Source organism: Emydura macquarii, unplaced genomic scaffold (assembly GCF_026122565.2).
Source record: "Emydura macquarii macquarii isolate MOO-44397 ecotype Brisbane River unplaced genomic scaffold, CSIRO-AGI_Emac_v2 contig_1477, whole genome shotgun sequence".
Taxonomy (NCBI): domain Eukaryota; kingdom Metazoa; phylum Chordata; order Testudines; family Chelidae; genus Emydura; species Emydura macquarii.
Genome location: NW_027131614.1, coordinates 20,565,072 through 20,582,508, shown reverse-complemented (window position 1 = coordinate 20,582,508; position 17,437 = coordinate 20,565,072). Strand labels below are relative to the sequence as shown.

Below are 17,437 nucleotides of genomic sequence, written 5' to 3'. Positions count from 1 at the left end.
CAGGTTCTGCGCCACACAGGTGAATTCCACGGTGCTGGGCTCTCTGATGGCGACCGGGTTCTGCGCCGCCTCAGTGCAGGCGAACTCCTCGGTGCTGGGGATTGGGAACTGGAGCTGTCCAAGCGCCACCTGGCGGACCTCGACCAGTGCCGGCCTCTGGTCTCTGCTGCCTTTGATGTCTTCGGTGCTGAGAGAGGGACTCGTCCTGAGTTGATGCAGACTGGCTCAATGACGCTGACCTGGAGCGACTGCTAGGGCAGTGTCCTCGCTCTACCCCTGGTGGCCGTCTGGTGGGAGACCTTTCCACCCTTACCTGGGGTCTCCACAGCCCTTCAGGGGAACCAAGTGTGGGCTTGCCCCAGGACACCAGTCCCTTCTCCCTCAGCGGAGGGGGGAGGAGGTGGCATAAGCAAGGCCAGCAAGGCTCTTGCTGCCTGAAAAGCCTCCTGTGTCGACGGCACTGGCAGGGGCACTCTCCCGCTCCCAGAAGTCTGGGGAGGCTCCCTGCCCGGAGATGCCGGCACCAGAGAACAGGCTGCACTCGACCCTGCCCTTACCGGCGGCATAGGGGAGTGTCTGCGCTCTGTACGCTGCCTTTTCTTCTTCGGCACCAGGGATATCACTTGGTGCCGAGTCAATCTTGGTGCCGGCAGTGCACTTTGCACCAAGGATACCCTTGGCACCGAGGTAGATCTGGACAGCTTGGACACCAGGCGGCACACTGCCTCCATTAGCAGGGCTTTTAGCCGGATCTTCCGGTCCTTCTGGGTCCACGGTTTAAAAGCCCTGCATATTTTGCATTTGTCTGTCCTGTGCTCTTCCCCCAGGCACTTAAGGCACCAATTGTGGGGGTCGCTGAGCGGGAAAACCTTCCCGCAGGAGGCACACGGCTTAAATCCAGGTGACCGGGACATAGCCTGGCCACTCTAAGCCCCACAGGGGCTTCTATCTAACTAAACTGAACACTACTTAACAACTACTTAAAAACTAACTAAGGACTACAAATAACAGAGTTCAAACAATGGGGAATGGTACTTGCAGAGAGCAAGGCTAGTTCCAGCAACCATCACGGGCAGAAAGAAGGAACTGAGGGGCCGTCGGGCCAGCAGTGCCTCATATATCACGGCATGCGCGCGGGACTCCAAGGGGCATGAGAGCCGGTCCTACGTGATCTGCTAAGGGGAAAAAAGTTCCGGGAACCGTGCACGGTGGTGTGCACTCACCTATAGTAGAATGGACATGAGCAATCACTCGAAGAAGAACTTGCATGCCTCAACAGCTGCAGATACAATCTTACTAATTCTGTAATAGGTAAAGAAATGATAGTAAAGTAACTTAAATGCTATCCACTGCTAATTAAAAGCCAGCTGCTTTGATGGAGAATTATATGCATACAACTTATATCCAGACTGGTGGACAGGAGAAAATTCCAGAAAATAATTCAAAAGAGAATGGGAAGAATGACTAGTGACCAGAACGCTGATTGCTGTAGCAATGCTCCTGCCTACATACATCCCTTTTCAGAAGATAAAAGAAAAGAATAATCTAGTCAAGCCCAGCGGAGTCGCAACTCCCATTACTTGTGCAATCTGCTGCAAAGATTTCTGGATGATACATATCTGTACAATTGCTAAATCAATGATTGTTGCGGATTGGCTATTATCTGCCTCATATTTAGCCAGTAACTTTGTACTGCTGACAAACACAGCATATGCAACAACTTTTTTAGTCTGCTTCTGCTGCTGCTGCTGTTGAAATAGGTTGTTTTGCACCAGCATCAGAGTCCTAAGATAGAACAAACTGTCAAGGAATAGCTGAAGTGACAGACAACAGATTTTGCATACAACAGCAAACACATTTTTCACATTTATGGTTTTCTAGAAAAACACAAGATGCCACCTTAAGCTAATGCACCAACTAGTCGAGAGAAGAAAATGAAGACCAGAGGCAGGGGTGTTATTAACACTTCGTAGAGCCAAATCTCACTGATAGAGGCCTTACTAAGGATCAAGTAGTGGAGTTCCCTACTCTTGCTGGGCTTGGGACAAGGTGGCTGAGTGGTATTTAATGGTCTCTAATATACAGGAGGTTAGACTAGGTGATGTGGTGGTCACTTTTAGTCTTAAACTCTGTGACTAAGTTCCAATAAATTGTCCCTGCTGCTACAAAGACAGCATACTGAGGAATTACTGCCGTTTCATTTCAATATGTAAACGACTTGATTCTAGAGATTTCTAACAGATGATGCTCTAAGAACAGTCACGATACGGCTAAATCCAACAATTTCACTTTCCTCAGGACTGACTGATTCTATTTATGAGAAACTACTGTAATAGGAAACTGTTCAGCATTCAAGGCAAACTCCAAAATTTGGTTAAACATGAAACTAATTCCCCTCTCATGTGCATCTATGTTAATAAGTCTAATTGCATGATCACATCTCAGAATTACCCTATGCCATTTTTCCAACCTCAATTTTTTTTCATATACTAATTGAACTGGCAATTGTCCATTTTATGTTTACTGATCTGGCCTTGATATAAGCTCTCTTCTTACTATTATTTATTTCACATATCTTTTTTTAAAAAAAATATTACACTATCTTTTTCTCCCCAGCAAAACAGATTTTATTGGATACAATTAAGGAGATGAGAAACTTAAATACAAAGCTAAAGCTCTGCTCCGCCCACTTACTTGCACAGGTAGAGAGGCCTCACGGAGAGCTGGGGTCTGCAAAGGCAGAGCCCTCTTTGCAAGATCAGACCTTATTCTGTCAAATGTTGGTGAATATGATTTACTGTATACTTGTCATCTGAGCATCACATAGAGAGAAGTTACAACAAATGGTATTGAAACTGCATACTATAATGTTTTGTATTAAAGGAGTAGTATGTGGTTTTGTAATGACATATTGCATCAATTTATATACAAAAGAAGGCCTAATTAAGGTTACAATATACAATTTTGGCACTAACTTCTAAGCACAATGTGTAACATAGCATCTTATAAAAGACGGTTACTTACCTTGTAACTGCTGTTCTTCGAGATGTGTTATTCATGTCCATTCCATTATAGGTGTGCGCACGCCTCCATGCAGAGTTACCGGAACTTTTTTCCCCTTAGCAGACACCATAGAGCCGGCTTCGGCACCCCTTGGAGCCCCGTGCACATGCCGCGGTATATGAGGCACTGGTGGCCCTACGCCCCCTCAGTCCAATCTTTCCGCCAATTCCGGCAGCGGGGAAGGCGGGGGTGGGTCATGGAATGGACATGAGCAACACATCTCAAACAGCAGTTACAAGGTAAGTAACTGTCTTTTCTTCGAGTGCTTGCTCATGTCCGTTCCATTATAGGTGACTCACAAGCAATACCTTGGAGGTGGGCCGGAGTTATGGACGAGCTGCCTGCGACCCTGCTCTGCCGAAGCCTGTCGTCCCACGCCTGCTGGACGATAGCATAGTGGGATGTGAAGGTGTGTACTGATGACCAGGTGGCAGCTCTGCAGATGTCCTGCACAGGCACTCTTGCTAGGAAGACTGTAGATGGACGCTTGAGCTCTGGTTGAGTGCGTTGTGATCGTTCCTGAAACGGCACCTTTGCTTGCTCGTAGCAGAACTTGATGCAGGAAGTTATCCACGATGAGATGCGCTGAATGGAAACAGGAAAGCCTTTCATCCAATCAGCCACCGTGCCAAAGAGCTGCATTGACCTCCAGAACGATCTCATGCACTCAGTGTAGAATGTCAGCTCCTGTCTTACCTCTAGCAAGTGCCACCTTCTCTCCTCCTCCAAACCGTGCAGTTTGGGAAAAAACACGGGGAGAAAAATATCTTGGTTATAATGAAATTGAGAAACCACCTGGGGCAGGAAGGCCGGGTGCAGCCACAATTGAACTTTATCTTTATAGAATACAGTATAAGGAGGCTCCGAGGTCAGTGCCCTAATCTCGGAGACCCTCTTTGCTGAGGTAATGGCAACCAGGAAGGACACCTTCCAAGAAAGCAAGAGTAAAGAGCACGTAGCCATGGGTTCAAAGGGGGGCCCCATGAGAGGACCAGTTTGAGATCCCAGGGAGGCACCGGGTCACAGACCTGTGGAAAGAGCCTCTCCACCCCTTTCAAGAACTTAACTGTCATAGGGTAGGAGACCAAAGGCTCCTATCTTGAGTGTGAGGCTGCAGGTACCACCTCCAGCATCCCCCTAAATGCCCCCTCCCACTCACCTCAACTGTATCCCCCCTCCCCCCCCATCTCCCTCTCCCCAGCAGTGTCCTATTTTTGGGAACCTGAAATACAGTAACCCTATGTATAGCATACATTTTATTTAGAAAAGATAACACTCAGGAAAGGTAAATAAGAAGGCCTCATAAAACAATGCTGCAAATAGTGATGTTATTTTAGACTTGACAGAAGTCCAGTGTTAAAGTTTAAAGGAAACCTGCACTGAAATATTAAGCAGAGTAAGAATTACAGTGTACTCTTAATACATAATATCACCAAATTTTTAAGTATCAAATACAACAAACAGACAGGAAGCCAGCGTTGTGCCAAGCTGAAGACAGGAGAGTATTTGGGTACATGAGATTTTCAAAGCTTTTCTTAAAAAAAATTTTTTTTTTGCTAATTTATTTGCAATTTTATATCCATCTACATTTTCAGTTGAAAGAAGTCCGTTATCAGATACTGTAAGTGTATAACCTTTACTCTTATTATTCTGGATCTTTCTTAATAACGGATGCACATTTATAGTATGATACATTAACATTTCCCCTACAAAGACTACTTGAATTTTTAAGTATGCTGCTTTGAGATGGCAGGGTTTAGAATCCCATTCAACAGACAAGTTATGCTTCTGTACTGCTTTTTATAAGAGCACAAAACTAAGTGTGTTGGATGAACTTCAAGCTACCCCCCCCCCTTTTTTTTTTTTTTTTGCCATTACTAGAAAGAGTATACCCACTTATGGTCTTTAGGAAAATAGCATTACCACCACGTCTGGAGTATCATATCAGTGGTTCTCAATGAGGGATATATGTAGCCTGTAGGTATGCAGAGGTCTTCCAGGGAGACATCAGCTCATCTAGATATTTACCTAGTTTTACAACAAGCTACATAAAAAGCACTAGTGAAGTCAGTACAAATTAAAATGTCATACAATGATCTGTTTGTACCGCTCTATATACTATACATTGAAATGTAAGTACAATATTTATATATGAATTGATATATTTTAAAATTTTATGGTAAAAATGAGAAAGTAAGCAATTTTTCAGTAATAATATGGTGTGACATTTTTGTATTTTTATGTCTGATTTTGTGAGTAAGTAGTTTTTAAGTAAAGTGAAACCTTGGGAACACAAGACAATACAGTATACACAAGAGAATACAGAAATACAGTAGTCTGGAAAGGTTGAGAGCCACTGTCTTATATCAGCTTACTGTAAATTGGACAGTAGAAGTCATAGCTCTTCTCAAAGCAGGAAGATGCATATTTTCCAAGGAATTTTCCAAATGAATGAATTTTTTAGCTCCAGTAGATCTAGCAAGTCAAATTTTAAGGTAGAACTAATAGTTTTGTCCCTGCTTTTCTTTACTTTCTTTTGTAACAGAATGATTATGTATCTGAACCAATTTTGTGGATAAGGGAGTACTGTAAAATTAGCTCTGACAGCTAACATTTGAAGACTTTCATAAATAAAAAAAAGACTTCAATCTCTTAGATCATCTTCAGTGATTAGTTGTTTTTGCGGTTTACCGAGTCAGTATTTGCCTTTAGGGACAAAGAAGATTTTGGGCCTCATCCAGTATCTTCTTTTTAAATTTGTCCTTAAATAGGAAGCTAAGACACTTTTTTTAAGCAGCAATTTAGTACCAAATGCTGGAAAGGGGTGTAACAGTAATAGTGTAATAGTAGTGCTTTTACCACAGTATTTACATTCATTAAAATAGTGGTCAGCGCTTAAGTATAAGTGGTATAATTTGAGTATAAACTGCTTATTGCTTACACATACTGTACTTTTTTAAAATGTTACAAAACATTTAAAGGACATACACTATTGTATTGTCACTGTCAGTTGTTCCTATACTCATAGCTTCTACTAGGTATCAGAGTAAAAAAAAGTGGACTTGTCACATCCTAGTGCTGAATACTCCAAACAAATAAAAATAGATTTCCACACATTTTTAACTTTATCTTCAGTTTGTTTTTTTCCTTTTTTTCAACTAATGTCTCATCACAGCCTCCCTCCTTATGATTACGAGACTTTCCTTCATATAATGCCTCATGATATAGTAACAACATGGTACGTACATCACTGAACAGCCCTAAAGAATGGAGCCAACCACTAGGAACACTACAACCTCTTACTTCGCAATTTTTTTTTAAAATTGAAAATGCTAATTCTAACTGTTAAAGATGTTGAAAACTGCATTACTGGAAAAAATGCCTTCCCTAAGGCAGAGAAGTGCCTGGAAAAGCTGTGCCAATACAGCAGGTTGGGGGAGACTGAAGTTATTGTCTTCTATTCAAAAAACCAGGCAGCTAAGCAATTCTCATAACATTTAAATAAATTACTTTATTTAATTTTCTTTCAGTTTCCTTCCTGGAAATTTGAAGATGAAAAAGTTAGATTATACCTCAGGACTAAGGTGACAGAAATATGTAAATTGTTGCTGATTAACAATTTTATATCCAAATAGGGGGAAACAATTTTTTGGTATGATATGGAGTGGAAATTACACTTAAAATAACAAAAAAAACCCAACCATCCTGGAGTGACTGCTATTACATGTTGTTAATAAAATCTGGCTTTCTAAAGACTACCACCACACAACTATTATCTGAAAAAGTACTTTTTCCAAACACTTGATAGTTTGACATTTATTTCACAATGATAGAAACTGAAATATTTGTACATTTTCCCACCACAGAAATCATTTCAGCAAAGCTTAACATTTTTTACCATAAATAAACGAGTAAACTAAGTAATAACATCTTGATTTTTATATTAAATAACATCCATTTATACTTTATCCGTTTAGGAAAGCTAAGTGTTAAAATGATTGTTTATAAAATTTAAGATACCCAAGCCTTAAAACATATGGCTTCATTATCAACATCCTATACAGTACATTCTTACAATTATATCCATTACAGTCAAGTAATGCTTATATATAAAAGATATATTTTAACTGTTTAATGAAGTGCAATACACTTAATTGAGAGAACGTATTTAACAGCTCTACTATACCAGTTTCAGTATACAGTACTTTTCAGCAACCCTCTGTATTGTAATTATATAATACTTACAAGGTAGGATCTAAAGACCAAATCTTCCATCTCTCACTATGGCAATGTTCCCAGTGACATCAATAGTTTGCCATAGCAGGATGTGGGCTATAACGCACAATCCAGTTTGTGTCTATGAACAAACTGAACATATTTAAATAGCAGTTCCAAGGCTTCTGATTGAGCAAAACATTTAATACTAGTCATTTTTTTCAGTTTGAACAAAAAATTTGGCATGTGTTTGAAATTAATTTGTGTCAGGAAACTATATAACTGAAGTCACAGCAAAAATGTAGGTCTCTTTACTTCTTAGGGGTAATATGTAGACAAGAAAAAACAAATTTTGTTTTCAGTAGCTTAATAGTGTTTGTAGATGTCTTTCTTCCCTCTGAGTGAGAAGAATAAAATCTAAGTAAACAAAATGAATTATAGTAATGTGCAGTACTGATTTCAAATGTGCAATCTTGGCATTTACTATCCCATAGGTCTAACTTCTATCCCCTAGTAAAATAATGGAACAAATATTGAGAAAAATCACCAGTCTGATCTTACATTCAACCTACTGCATACTACTTAATACATTCTTGGTGTGACCAAAGCTGGAATACTGTACTCTTCTGCGCAACTCATTACCAGAAAGACAAATTGGAGGTGTCTAGAGCAGTGTGGTTGGGGACAGGAGGCATGACTTATGAGCAAGTCTTAAAGTTAAAATATGTATATATTGGCTAAGAAGGCGGCAATGAGTCTCTAAATAGTTGAAGTGTGCAAACAGCAATTTGAGAAATAGCCTAAATTTTTCCTTTTAATTTCATCCCATTACCCTGGTAACTATATACATCTCAGCACATCAAACTAAATAGGCTATCTGGAAATAGTTTCCCAAAATAAGATGTATTAAGTACCCTGTAACATCAAACACTTACACCTTGATTGAACAAAAACACTGATAAGTAAACTAGGAAGGAATCCTATATTGGCAGAAAGATGGATTGGATGATCAAACAGGTATCTTTCACCTCTACTTTTCTATTAGCAGGACACCATTTCAACACAGTTAAGCTGTTGCTGAACTTGCATCATCACTTTCTATTATTCCATGAATTCCCAAAATTGTAACTTCCATGAAATATAGAATTCCTTTTGTTCCAGAGGTTTGTCAGGACCCATTTTCATATTCTTAGAATATTCTAGGGCATTGGAGGAGAATGGAGCACAACTGCATGCAGAAAGTCATACATTTCATATTCTCTTTTTAGACAAAAGCTGAAGTCCCATGATGAACATGCAATAAAGGTAAAGAAAAAACAGTTGGCAGTTTCTCATTATAATTACTAAGTTATTTCAGTTCCATATTACAGTCATATGGCAACACTTAGGAAATAAAAGTTAGTAATACCAATGTTGTAGATAAGTCTGTTCAACAATACCCATAATCTGTGCAACAACTGCATTGCTTTTCCAATTGATTACTCTGGAGTAAAGCAGGAAAATAAAAACAAGACACTTGAATTGCCCATGTAAAATACATTGTCAATATTTCTACAAAAATTTAGTAAGCTATATAAGACAAAACCCATGAGGATTCAAGTGTAGAAGAAATATGCAACATGAAAAAAATAATCTTAAAATGAAACTATAGAAATGTATGGGGGGTTTTTTAAACCTGTTTCATGAATCAGCATTTGAGATCAATTTACACTAATAAACATGAGCTATCACCAAACTGTGATGAGTGGTAAACACAGGTCTAGTGACAAACAGCTAAGTCCTCTTAAGTTTCTGTGATGTCAACCCATTTTTGGAAAGGAAGGGGTGTATGAGATAGTGAGTGTTTTCTTTCCTGACAGACACTATTTCAAGGTTAAAAACTAGTCTGGAATAAATGCTATAATTAGGGTCACTGGTATGTATTCATTTGTAGGTAAGAGAACAACACTTTTCACATGCAGTAGCAATGTTTATACCATTAAATTTAAAGTTTTATCCTCACTAATATTCATTCTACCATCACATGCCTCTTCTGTTTTACATGTTGCATACTTTATGTATAAGATATATAACAGGATGTCTTAATACACTTTCAACAAGTATTAGGAATAAATCATATCCAATCATACCAATCTGGTCAAGTTTAAATGGCTCATTTATCCAAAACAAGTTTTTAATTACCATACAACTGCTTTAAAAATTGGGTAATCAAAAAAATCAGAAATATCTTAAAATAGCATACTCGGTTACATTCTGATATGCTATCTAACTGTCTCATTTCCTACCAGTGTATGATTTACTTGAAAGATTGCTATTTCTTGTGAAATCTACTATTTAGTCCTTGTTCTTGGTATATATTTGCAACACAGTAACACTGCAGGCGTAGAAATAATGCTTTTTAAGTGGGCATTGAAAACATTAATACATTCTACCACAGTTGATGCTGGTGTATTTATACAGAAGGCATCTCATCTTGTCAATCAACTGGAGGTAGGTATTTGTCAACGAACTGCTTTACATCCATCATCTCCTGTTCAAGAGCAAAATTATGCATTAGATAAATATTTAACTAAGGTATTTTTCAGCAGTTAGCTATCTCACTACATTGGAATTTCAATATTTCTAGAGCTATAAATTGAGCATATGCTTAGATTTCTTATACCTCAATGTAATTCTTATCACTCTGCAGAATTCAACTAACTCAGACAGGTTAGTTCATCAAGAACATAATTTTTTTTTAATTACTTTACTCACAAGAAGCAAATAAAGAGTCAAAGATGAAAAGATCTTCTCTCCATAAAGTGCTAAGAGAAACTAGCTATCATCAGTTTGGCTACAGAGAGCCATCTGACCTGAAGAATGTCACACTGTTACTCATTAATTAATCCACCACAACAAAGGCAAACTCGGTTAGTGAAATTGTACATCAAGAGCTGAGATAATTAATTTTGTGCTTCCCACTAGCCTGTGTGGAACACCTCCCCACAGTGGTCTTCAATATGGCTCTAGAAGAAGCTCTATTAATAACTGGATGAGTAAGTTCTTGTTTCTGGGAAATAGGGCAGACATGGGGTATGTCTATATTGCAGAGTGAAGTTGATTTATTTTAAATCAACTTTCACCCGCCGAATTTTAGAAGTCGCAGAAGTGTGATCACACCATACTCACTGCGTCGGGGTTTTGCGTCCCCACTAGCTGTGCTTGGGTTGGCAATCAAAGCAGTGCACCGTGGGTAGCTATCCCACAGTGCAACTAGACGCAGAGGCTTTTGGGAAGGTTGTCGTCCTCCCATGATGCAGTGTGCTCCCTCCCCATCCCTTCTTGTCCCAAACAAACAGCAAACGCTTTTTCACACCGTTTTTCTCTGCCACGCACACGCTGTTGCCAGAGAGGCATGGAGCCCCCTCAGCTCTGCGCTATCATTGTGAGCGTCACAAATATCTCTTGACTTATCCTGCAGTAGTTTCAAGGGCAGGACAGGAGCCGCAGCGTGGAAAATTGTGATGTTACTGAGACCGCCCTGCTACAAGCCATAGAGCAAAACAATTCCCGTTTGCTGCAGGCTGTCACGCACCATCTTCAGTCAGTGGAGTGCCAGTTCTGGTTCCAAGAAACAAGCACAGACTGGTGGGATTGCATCATTATGAAGGTGTGAGATGATGAGCAGTGGCTGCAGAACTTTTGTATACGAAATGACACTTTCCTTGACCTTTGCGCAGAGCTGTCCTCAGCCCTGAAGCACATGAATATTCGCTTGAGACCAGCTTTGACAGTGGAGAAGAGAGTGGCCATCGGTTTGTGGAAACTGGTAATCCCAGACTGCTATCGGTCAGCTGGAAATCAATTCTGAGTCAGTAAATCCACTGTGGGAGCTGCTGTGTTGCAAGTGTGCAGGGCCATTAATGGCCTTCTGCTACGAAGGGTAGTGACTTTGGGAAATGTGCAGGACATAGTGGACGAGTTTGCCACAATGGGGTTCCCAAACTGTGGAGGGAGGCGATAGATGGCACGCATATCCTTATCTTAGCACCAGACCACGTTGCCACAGAGTACATAAGCAGGAAGGGATACTTCTCAATGGTGTTGCAGGCCCTTGTGGATCACAAGGGACATTTCACTGACATCAATGTGTGGTGGTTTGGAAAGATGCATGATGTGCACATCTTTAGGAACTCAGGTCTGTTAAAGATGCAGGCGGGCACTTTCTTCCCTGACCAAAAAATAAATATTGGGGATGTTGAAATGCCAATAGTGATCCTCAGGGATCCTGCCTACCCCCATGCTCCCCTGGCTAATGAAGCCTTACACCAGGCACCTGGAGAGCAAGAAGCAGTTCAATAATAGCCTCAGCAAGTGCAGAATGGTGGTGGAATGTGCATTTGGCTGCTTAAAAGCAAGATGAAGATGTCTACTCACTAGGCTTGACCTCAGTGAAAAAGATCCCAGCAGTTCTCTCTCAATGCTGTGTGCTCCATAATGTGTGTGAAACAAAGGGGAAAAAATTCCCTCAGGGTTGGGTCATGGTGGCTGATAGGCTGGGCGCAAATTTTGAGCAACCAGATTCCAGTGCTACGCTGAGATCTAATCACGGAGCGCTAAGCCTCAGGGAAGCATTGAAAGAACGTTTTTGGAATGAACTGCAGTAATGTACATCTCTGCCGGTGCTGTGCCTTTCTTTCCCATTCCCCACCCTCGCACCATCTGCCCCCTCCCCTTCATTCCCCATCAACAATCCCCAAGCTATGAATGAATAGACTTTTTTTTTTTTTTAAAGCAGAACAGTTTTATTTGTGACCCATTTCAGTGGGGGGAAAGGAAGATAAGTTAACATTGTCATCAGGCTGCTTAGCCATCCAAAGCAAAGTGTGACTGTGCAAACAGCAATGGTTGTGTGCATTTCTTAAAGGGGCTGTTGCCTCTTTCTGCTCGCCTCCACCAGCATGGAGTGGAACACATACTGCTCAACCTCCTCCTCCAGCGCCTGGGGGTGGGGGCTGGTAAGAAACTGCTTGTTGGTTGAGCATTTTGGAGGGGCTGCAGAAGCAGTCTGTCCTGCCACTGCTTTTCCTGGAGCTCTACCAGATGCCTCAGCATGTCAGACTGATCCCTCATAATATGCAGATTTCCTGTTACTTTGCATGCCACTGCTCCTATGCTGATTTTCTGTGCTCCATGTCCATGAATAGTTTTTTTGACAAGGACATCCTCCAGGCTCTGAGATCTGTGTCAGCAGCCGCGGAGGCATTCATTAGTTCATTGAACATGTCATCCCAAATTTTTTATTCCACTTCCTAAGCTGGTAATGGCGCTCTGTGGGAGTACAAGATGGGGTGAAGGCTGAGGTGTCCACTGTAAGGCAAGCAGAGCACAAAGTTGCCATTGTTAGCTGACCTCATGGAGTAAAAGAAATGTTACAATGTAAAAAACGCCCTTTCATATTCACAAGGTGAAGCCAGACCCTCATTCCAATCTGTACGCATCGAACGGGTCGGAGTGGCGTTCCAGACATCGTAAGTAAGGGGCCCTTGCATCCATTACATTGTGCTCTCAGTAGCACTAAATTCCCCAATCTACACATAAGGAGAAGGATCATTGGGCTCCCCTTTACCATCCCAAAGACAGGTTTGGGAGGAGGTGGTCAAAACGGATTAGAGGAGACTGTGTGTGAAGTATAGCTGGAGAAAAGATAGGGCAACCAGTTCCTGGACCCATAATGGCCACGCCAACAATATCATGACTAGCAATCGTCTGTGTAGAGGCCCTGTGTACCATCCACAGCAGGGGAATAAGACGCAGTGACTATATTGGTTGGGTACTGTAAACTTGCGCCATCTTCCCTAGGTGACCATGTATGATATCAATCTCCTGAGGGTAACACAGGCGGAAAGGGAAGATTTGCTCCAAGCATTGGGGTACAGGCCTGGCTCTTATGATGCTATGCTGTGTTCTGCGATGATGCCTGCTCATTTAATAGCCGAGGACAGGGTAAAGTTTCCTACTGTGATGGAAGAAATAAGCCTGCCCTCCCCAGAAACCTTCTGCAAAGGATTGCAGAGTACCTACATGAAAGTTTCCTCGAGCTATTCACAGAGGATTCTCAGAGCATCCCTGTGCACATAGTCTGTTCCAGGGGCAGCCCTCTACTGAAGTTTACCAACACCCAGGAAGCCTATCCCATCAAAAACACATAACCACAGAAAAGAGATTTGCTATACACACCCACCAGAAGTCCCTTCCCCTGCATCTCTGTCAGTACAACTGTCCTGTGTCCAGCTGGGCTGCTCTGGAATAACGAACAGGTCCTAGCTATCAGGGAGAATGGCCCCGCTCTCCTGCTACCTGTTCTCCTCCTCATTCAGAGTCCTCCTCATTCATCCTGGACTGGGATTCTTCAGAGGTATTATTGCTGCATGGTGGCACAGTGGTGAGGTCACCGCCGAGAATCACATGCAGCTCTTCATAAAAGCAGCACTTCTTCAGTGACGAGCCAGAACAACTGTTTGCCTCCCTAGTTTTCTGATAGGCATGCCTCAGCTCTTTGATTTTAACGCAGCACTGCTGTGCATCCCTGTTGTGGCCCTTCTCCAACAAACCACACGATATGTTCTTGTTCATATCTAAATTTCTTTCGCTGGCTCGGAGCTGAGCCAGAACAGACTCTTCGCCCCACAGGCTGATGAGATTCAAGACCTCAGGTCGACACCATGCTGGAGGGCATTCGGGGCGTGCCGTCGCCATGAGCAGTTCATCTACAAAGTTCTCTCCAGGCTGACCAAACAGGAAATAGGAATTCAAAATTTCCTGGGGCTTGAGGGAAGCAGCTATTTCCTGTTTACATGGCCATGGTGCAGCAGTGTGTGAATGTCCAGAGTGGTCACAACAGAGCATTATGGGATACCTCCCGGAGGCCAATGACGTCCATTTACATTGTGCTCTGCCTACACTGACTCTGATTTGACCCATAGAATTTGACTTCAGCGCTACGCCACTTGCAGAGATGGTTTTATTAAGTCGAATTTACCACGATTTAGGTCGGCAGAACTGATGTGCCAGTGGAGACACATACTTCAGGGGGCTGACGTAAGCGGCATCACGTCGACCTACCTTGTCAGTGCAGATCAGGCCTCAGTGACCTTGTGGCAGCTCTGCTGATGCCATTGACTAAAAGAATTACTAGTGGCCTGAACAGAACAGTGAAACATTTAGAAAGGCTGCTTCTGCTTTTTTCATTTTTGTTTTGAAGTTAACATAGTTTGATTTATTACCCTTAATTCCTTCTCTCCCTCCTACTCCCACTCACTGCATGTAGGCCAGCAAGGTTCTTGCTCCCAGAATAAGTAATATAGTGTTTACATTGTGAGAATTCCAACCCCTTTTTCAATTCACTTGAAACAATGTAAACAAATATCCTGAAATCATTCTGGGAAGAAAAATCCTGCTGACCTGCAGGAAAGGAGAGGGAGGTAGAAAGAAAGGCCTATGAGGGAATTTAACAACTCATTTTGTTTCCTGTAGTTTTCATTTCTTCCATTAAAAAAAAGGGGGAGAAGGTATTTTAAAAATTCATTTTAACAACTGACTAGTGCTGAGAATATGATTTTTGAAGGAAATTCCTGTTAGCTAAGAACAAATTTTGTTCAGCCCATGGTTATTAGTAATTGAAGCAGCATCCTCAAATTAGTCACTCAAAAAAGCATTTGTTTTCCTTGAAAATATGCATTGAAGTTCACCTTTTTTCCTGCTTTGAAAGAACATTTAAAAAGGAAGAATTCTCTGAAAACAATTCTTGTTTTAACTTTAGAAGATTACCTCGATACACGAACTATGCATCATGCCTGAATAAGTCTTGAAGGTTACATTGGCTGGATTTATCAGACTCTTTAGCTTCTCAACAGTGAGAGAACCAAACATTAGAGGAACCAAAGGGTCACAGTCCCCATGGCACTGAAGAATAGGAATATCTTTGTTTACACCACTGACAGTACCCTGTCAAAAAAAAAAAAAAAAAAAAAAAAAAGGCAAGGAATTGCATAAGGTTAATGCATTCTGGGTAAAATGAGACTATACAAAAAACAATATCATGATAGTGGGCACAGTTTGCACTGATTTAAACAAATACATTAAAGAAAAAGAAATACTGAATGATCTGCAAGTTCATGTTATTTTAAATTTTATATATAATCATCTAATAAAACAGAACAGTTACAAATATGTTAGTACTATGTTTAAATAATCATTTAATTGATTACAGAATTAGAGTTCTTTTAGAGCACAATTTCTAGGAAAGTAAAACATTTTACAGAGCTCAAAGGCAGAAATTGTGTACAGAAAAAGGCAGCAGACTGTAGGAAGAGAACAGATGTCTCCTAAATGAATTTGGTTCTATCCTACAGGCTTGTCTTATGACACTAGGAAAGTCACTTAAATCAGAATTTTTGTAAGTGGCACTAACTGTGAATTCCTTATTTCCTGAGTGTCTACCTACAGATACCCAAGGACTGATTTCCAGAATTACTGAGTAGTCAACTGCCACTGAAATAGACTGCTGCTGAGGATGCTCAGCAACCCTAGGAGCAACATAGTATTGTCTGGAGGAATGAACACTGAGTTGGGATTCAGGAGGTCCTGAGTTGTGATTCTGTCTCTGCCACTAAGCAACTTATGCAAGACCACACACTGAGTGTTTCTGTCTCAGTTTCCCATCTGTAAAATGGGGACAATATGGTGTCTCATGAGGGAATTATGAAGATAAATTTATGTTTGAGAGACACTCAGATACTACACGGAAGCTAATGAATGCTCAGCTTTTTTTGATTTTAACAGTCAGGAAGCTGTTTAAGCTGGGGATTGTATGTACTCACACTGATAACACTAAACTTCCCAGTATATCCTTGAGTTAATGTAATCACATAGGGATAATGTATTCCATTTACACACTGCTTCCTCCATGCCCCCAAAATATTCTGTACAAGGAATTCATACTAAATACATATCACTTGCAGAAATGTTTGTACAAAACTATTTTAGGCCATAAATACTGTTATTTCAAAGATAAATTAAGTAATATATTAAGTAACAGCTTTAAAAAGAATATTTAGCACAAATGTTTACATAAGCAAAACTATATTGTTCTCTAATGCTGAAACGGGAAGCATTTTCTGGACTGATATCAATAAATCTGGCTCTTGAAGCTCAAATAGTAGCCACCTCATCTGGTAAAGGTTATCTAAACATACACATGCCATTTAATTTTTGTAGACTAGAAGCACACTAAAGAGAATATCTCCTCTCCTGTCTGTCCCCATTCCTTTATTCCAAGAAAGCAACTGAAGTGGCAGGAAGTGGTAGAAGGATTTTGAATCCCAGAAAGTTGCGAGAGTTAGGGGAGGTGACTAGATAACCCAGCCAGCAAACATGCAAAAGTTTAAGGAAAAGGGTAAAAGAAAGGAAAAGGCTGCTGCCAAACAAAAGAACCACTGAGGAAGCCTGTAAAGTTTAACCATCTGCTGGAATGGATGTTGGATTAGCATGTTTGGTGTCCAACAATTTCTGAGAGTGGAATCTCCCATATACCTGTACCACAGCCACCTGGAGGACTGGAGCAGTTAAACACCTACCTGTGAGCTCCAACAATAGACCAAGGGCACCAACCCTAACAATAGCTTTGATAAAGGACTAGTCTTCACATGATGCTTCAGTTGTCTGACAGCACCACTTTCTTAGTGTATGGACACAACTTCAATTATCTCATTGAAGATTGACTTATGTTTGAGAAACAGTACAAATACCTGTGGAAAAGAGGTCCGTAGTGGAAGCCAACAACTGAGTGCTATGACGCCTGCTAATTTCTGATGTGTTGTAAGAGCTGTATACAACGACAAAGCACCTCCCTAATCAAGGAAAATAAAAACTATTACAATCTTGAAGTTAAACTTTTAAATTAAACTATTATCACCATTACTTCAGGATTTATGGCCCCTCATATTTTCAAACAATATTTTCCAATTTCAACTGATTGCTCTGACAAGTACTTCTAAAAATATCAGGTGATTTCATGATTGTGTTTCAATTACTCTACTCAAAATGTACTCAGTTTACAAGTAAAATGACATCTTTGTTCTAACTGATAATTGCAAACTAAACCTGAAATCCTGTATTC

The 17,437-nt window shown here is 40.9% G+C and overlaps 1 protein-coding gene across 3 annotated transcripts in view; it reads right to left on the bottom strand.

Annotated features, from left to right (window-relative positions):
• The window catches only part of LOC137156760 (acyl-protein thioesterase 1), a 112,821-nt gene that overhangs the window by 74,396 nt on the left and 20,988 nt on the right, over positions 1–17,437 (bottom strand). Inside the window, exons 7-9 of one of the 3 annotated variants that reach the window (XM_067553779.1) lie at positions 17,067–17,168; positions 15,088–15,264; positions 6,555–9,808 (exon numbers count right to left, since the gene is read on the bottom strand). In XM_067553779.1, coding sequence (XP_067409880.1) covers positions 9,755–9,808; positions 15,088–15,264; positions 17,067–17,168 — 333 coding nt within the window. In that variant the 3' untranslated portion in view covers positions 6,555–9,754. Of the gene's footprint in view, positions 1–6,554; positions 9,809–12,076; positions 12,628–15,087; positions 15,265–17,066; positions 17,169–17,437 lie in introns of those variants that run through there. The other 2 variants (XM_067553778.1, XM_067553780.1) reach the window with 2 other exon arrangements.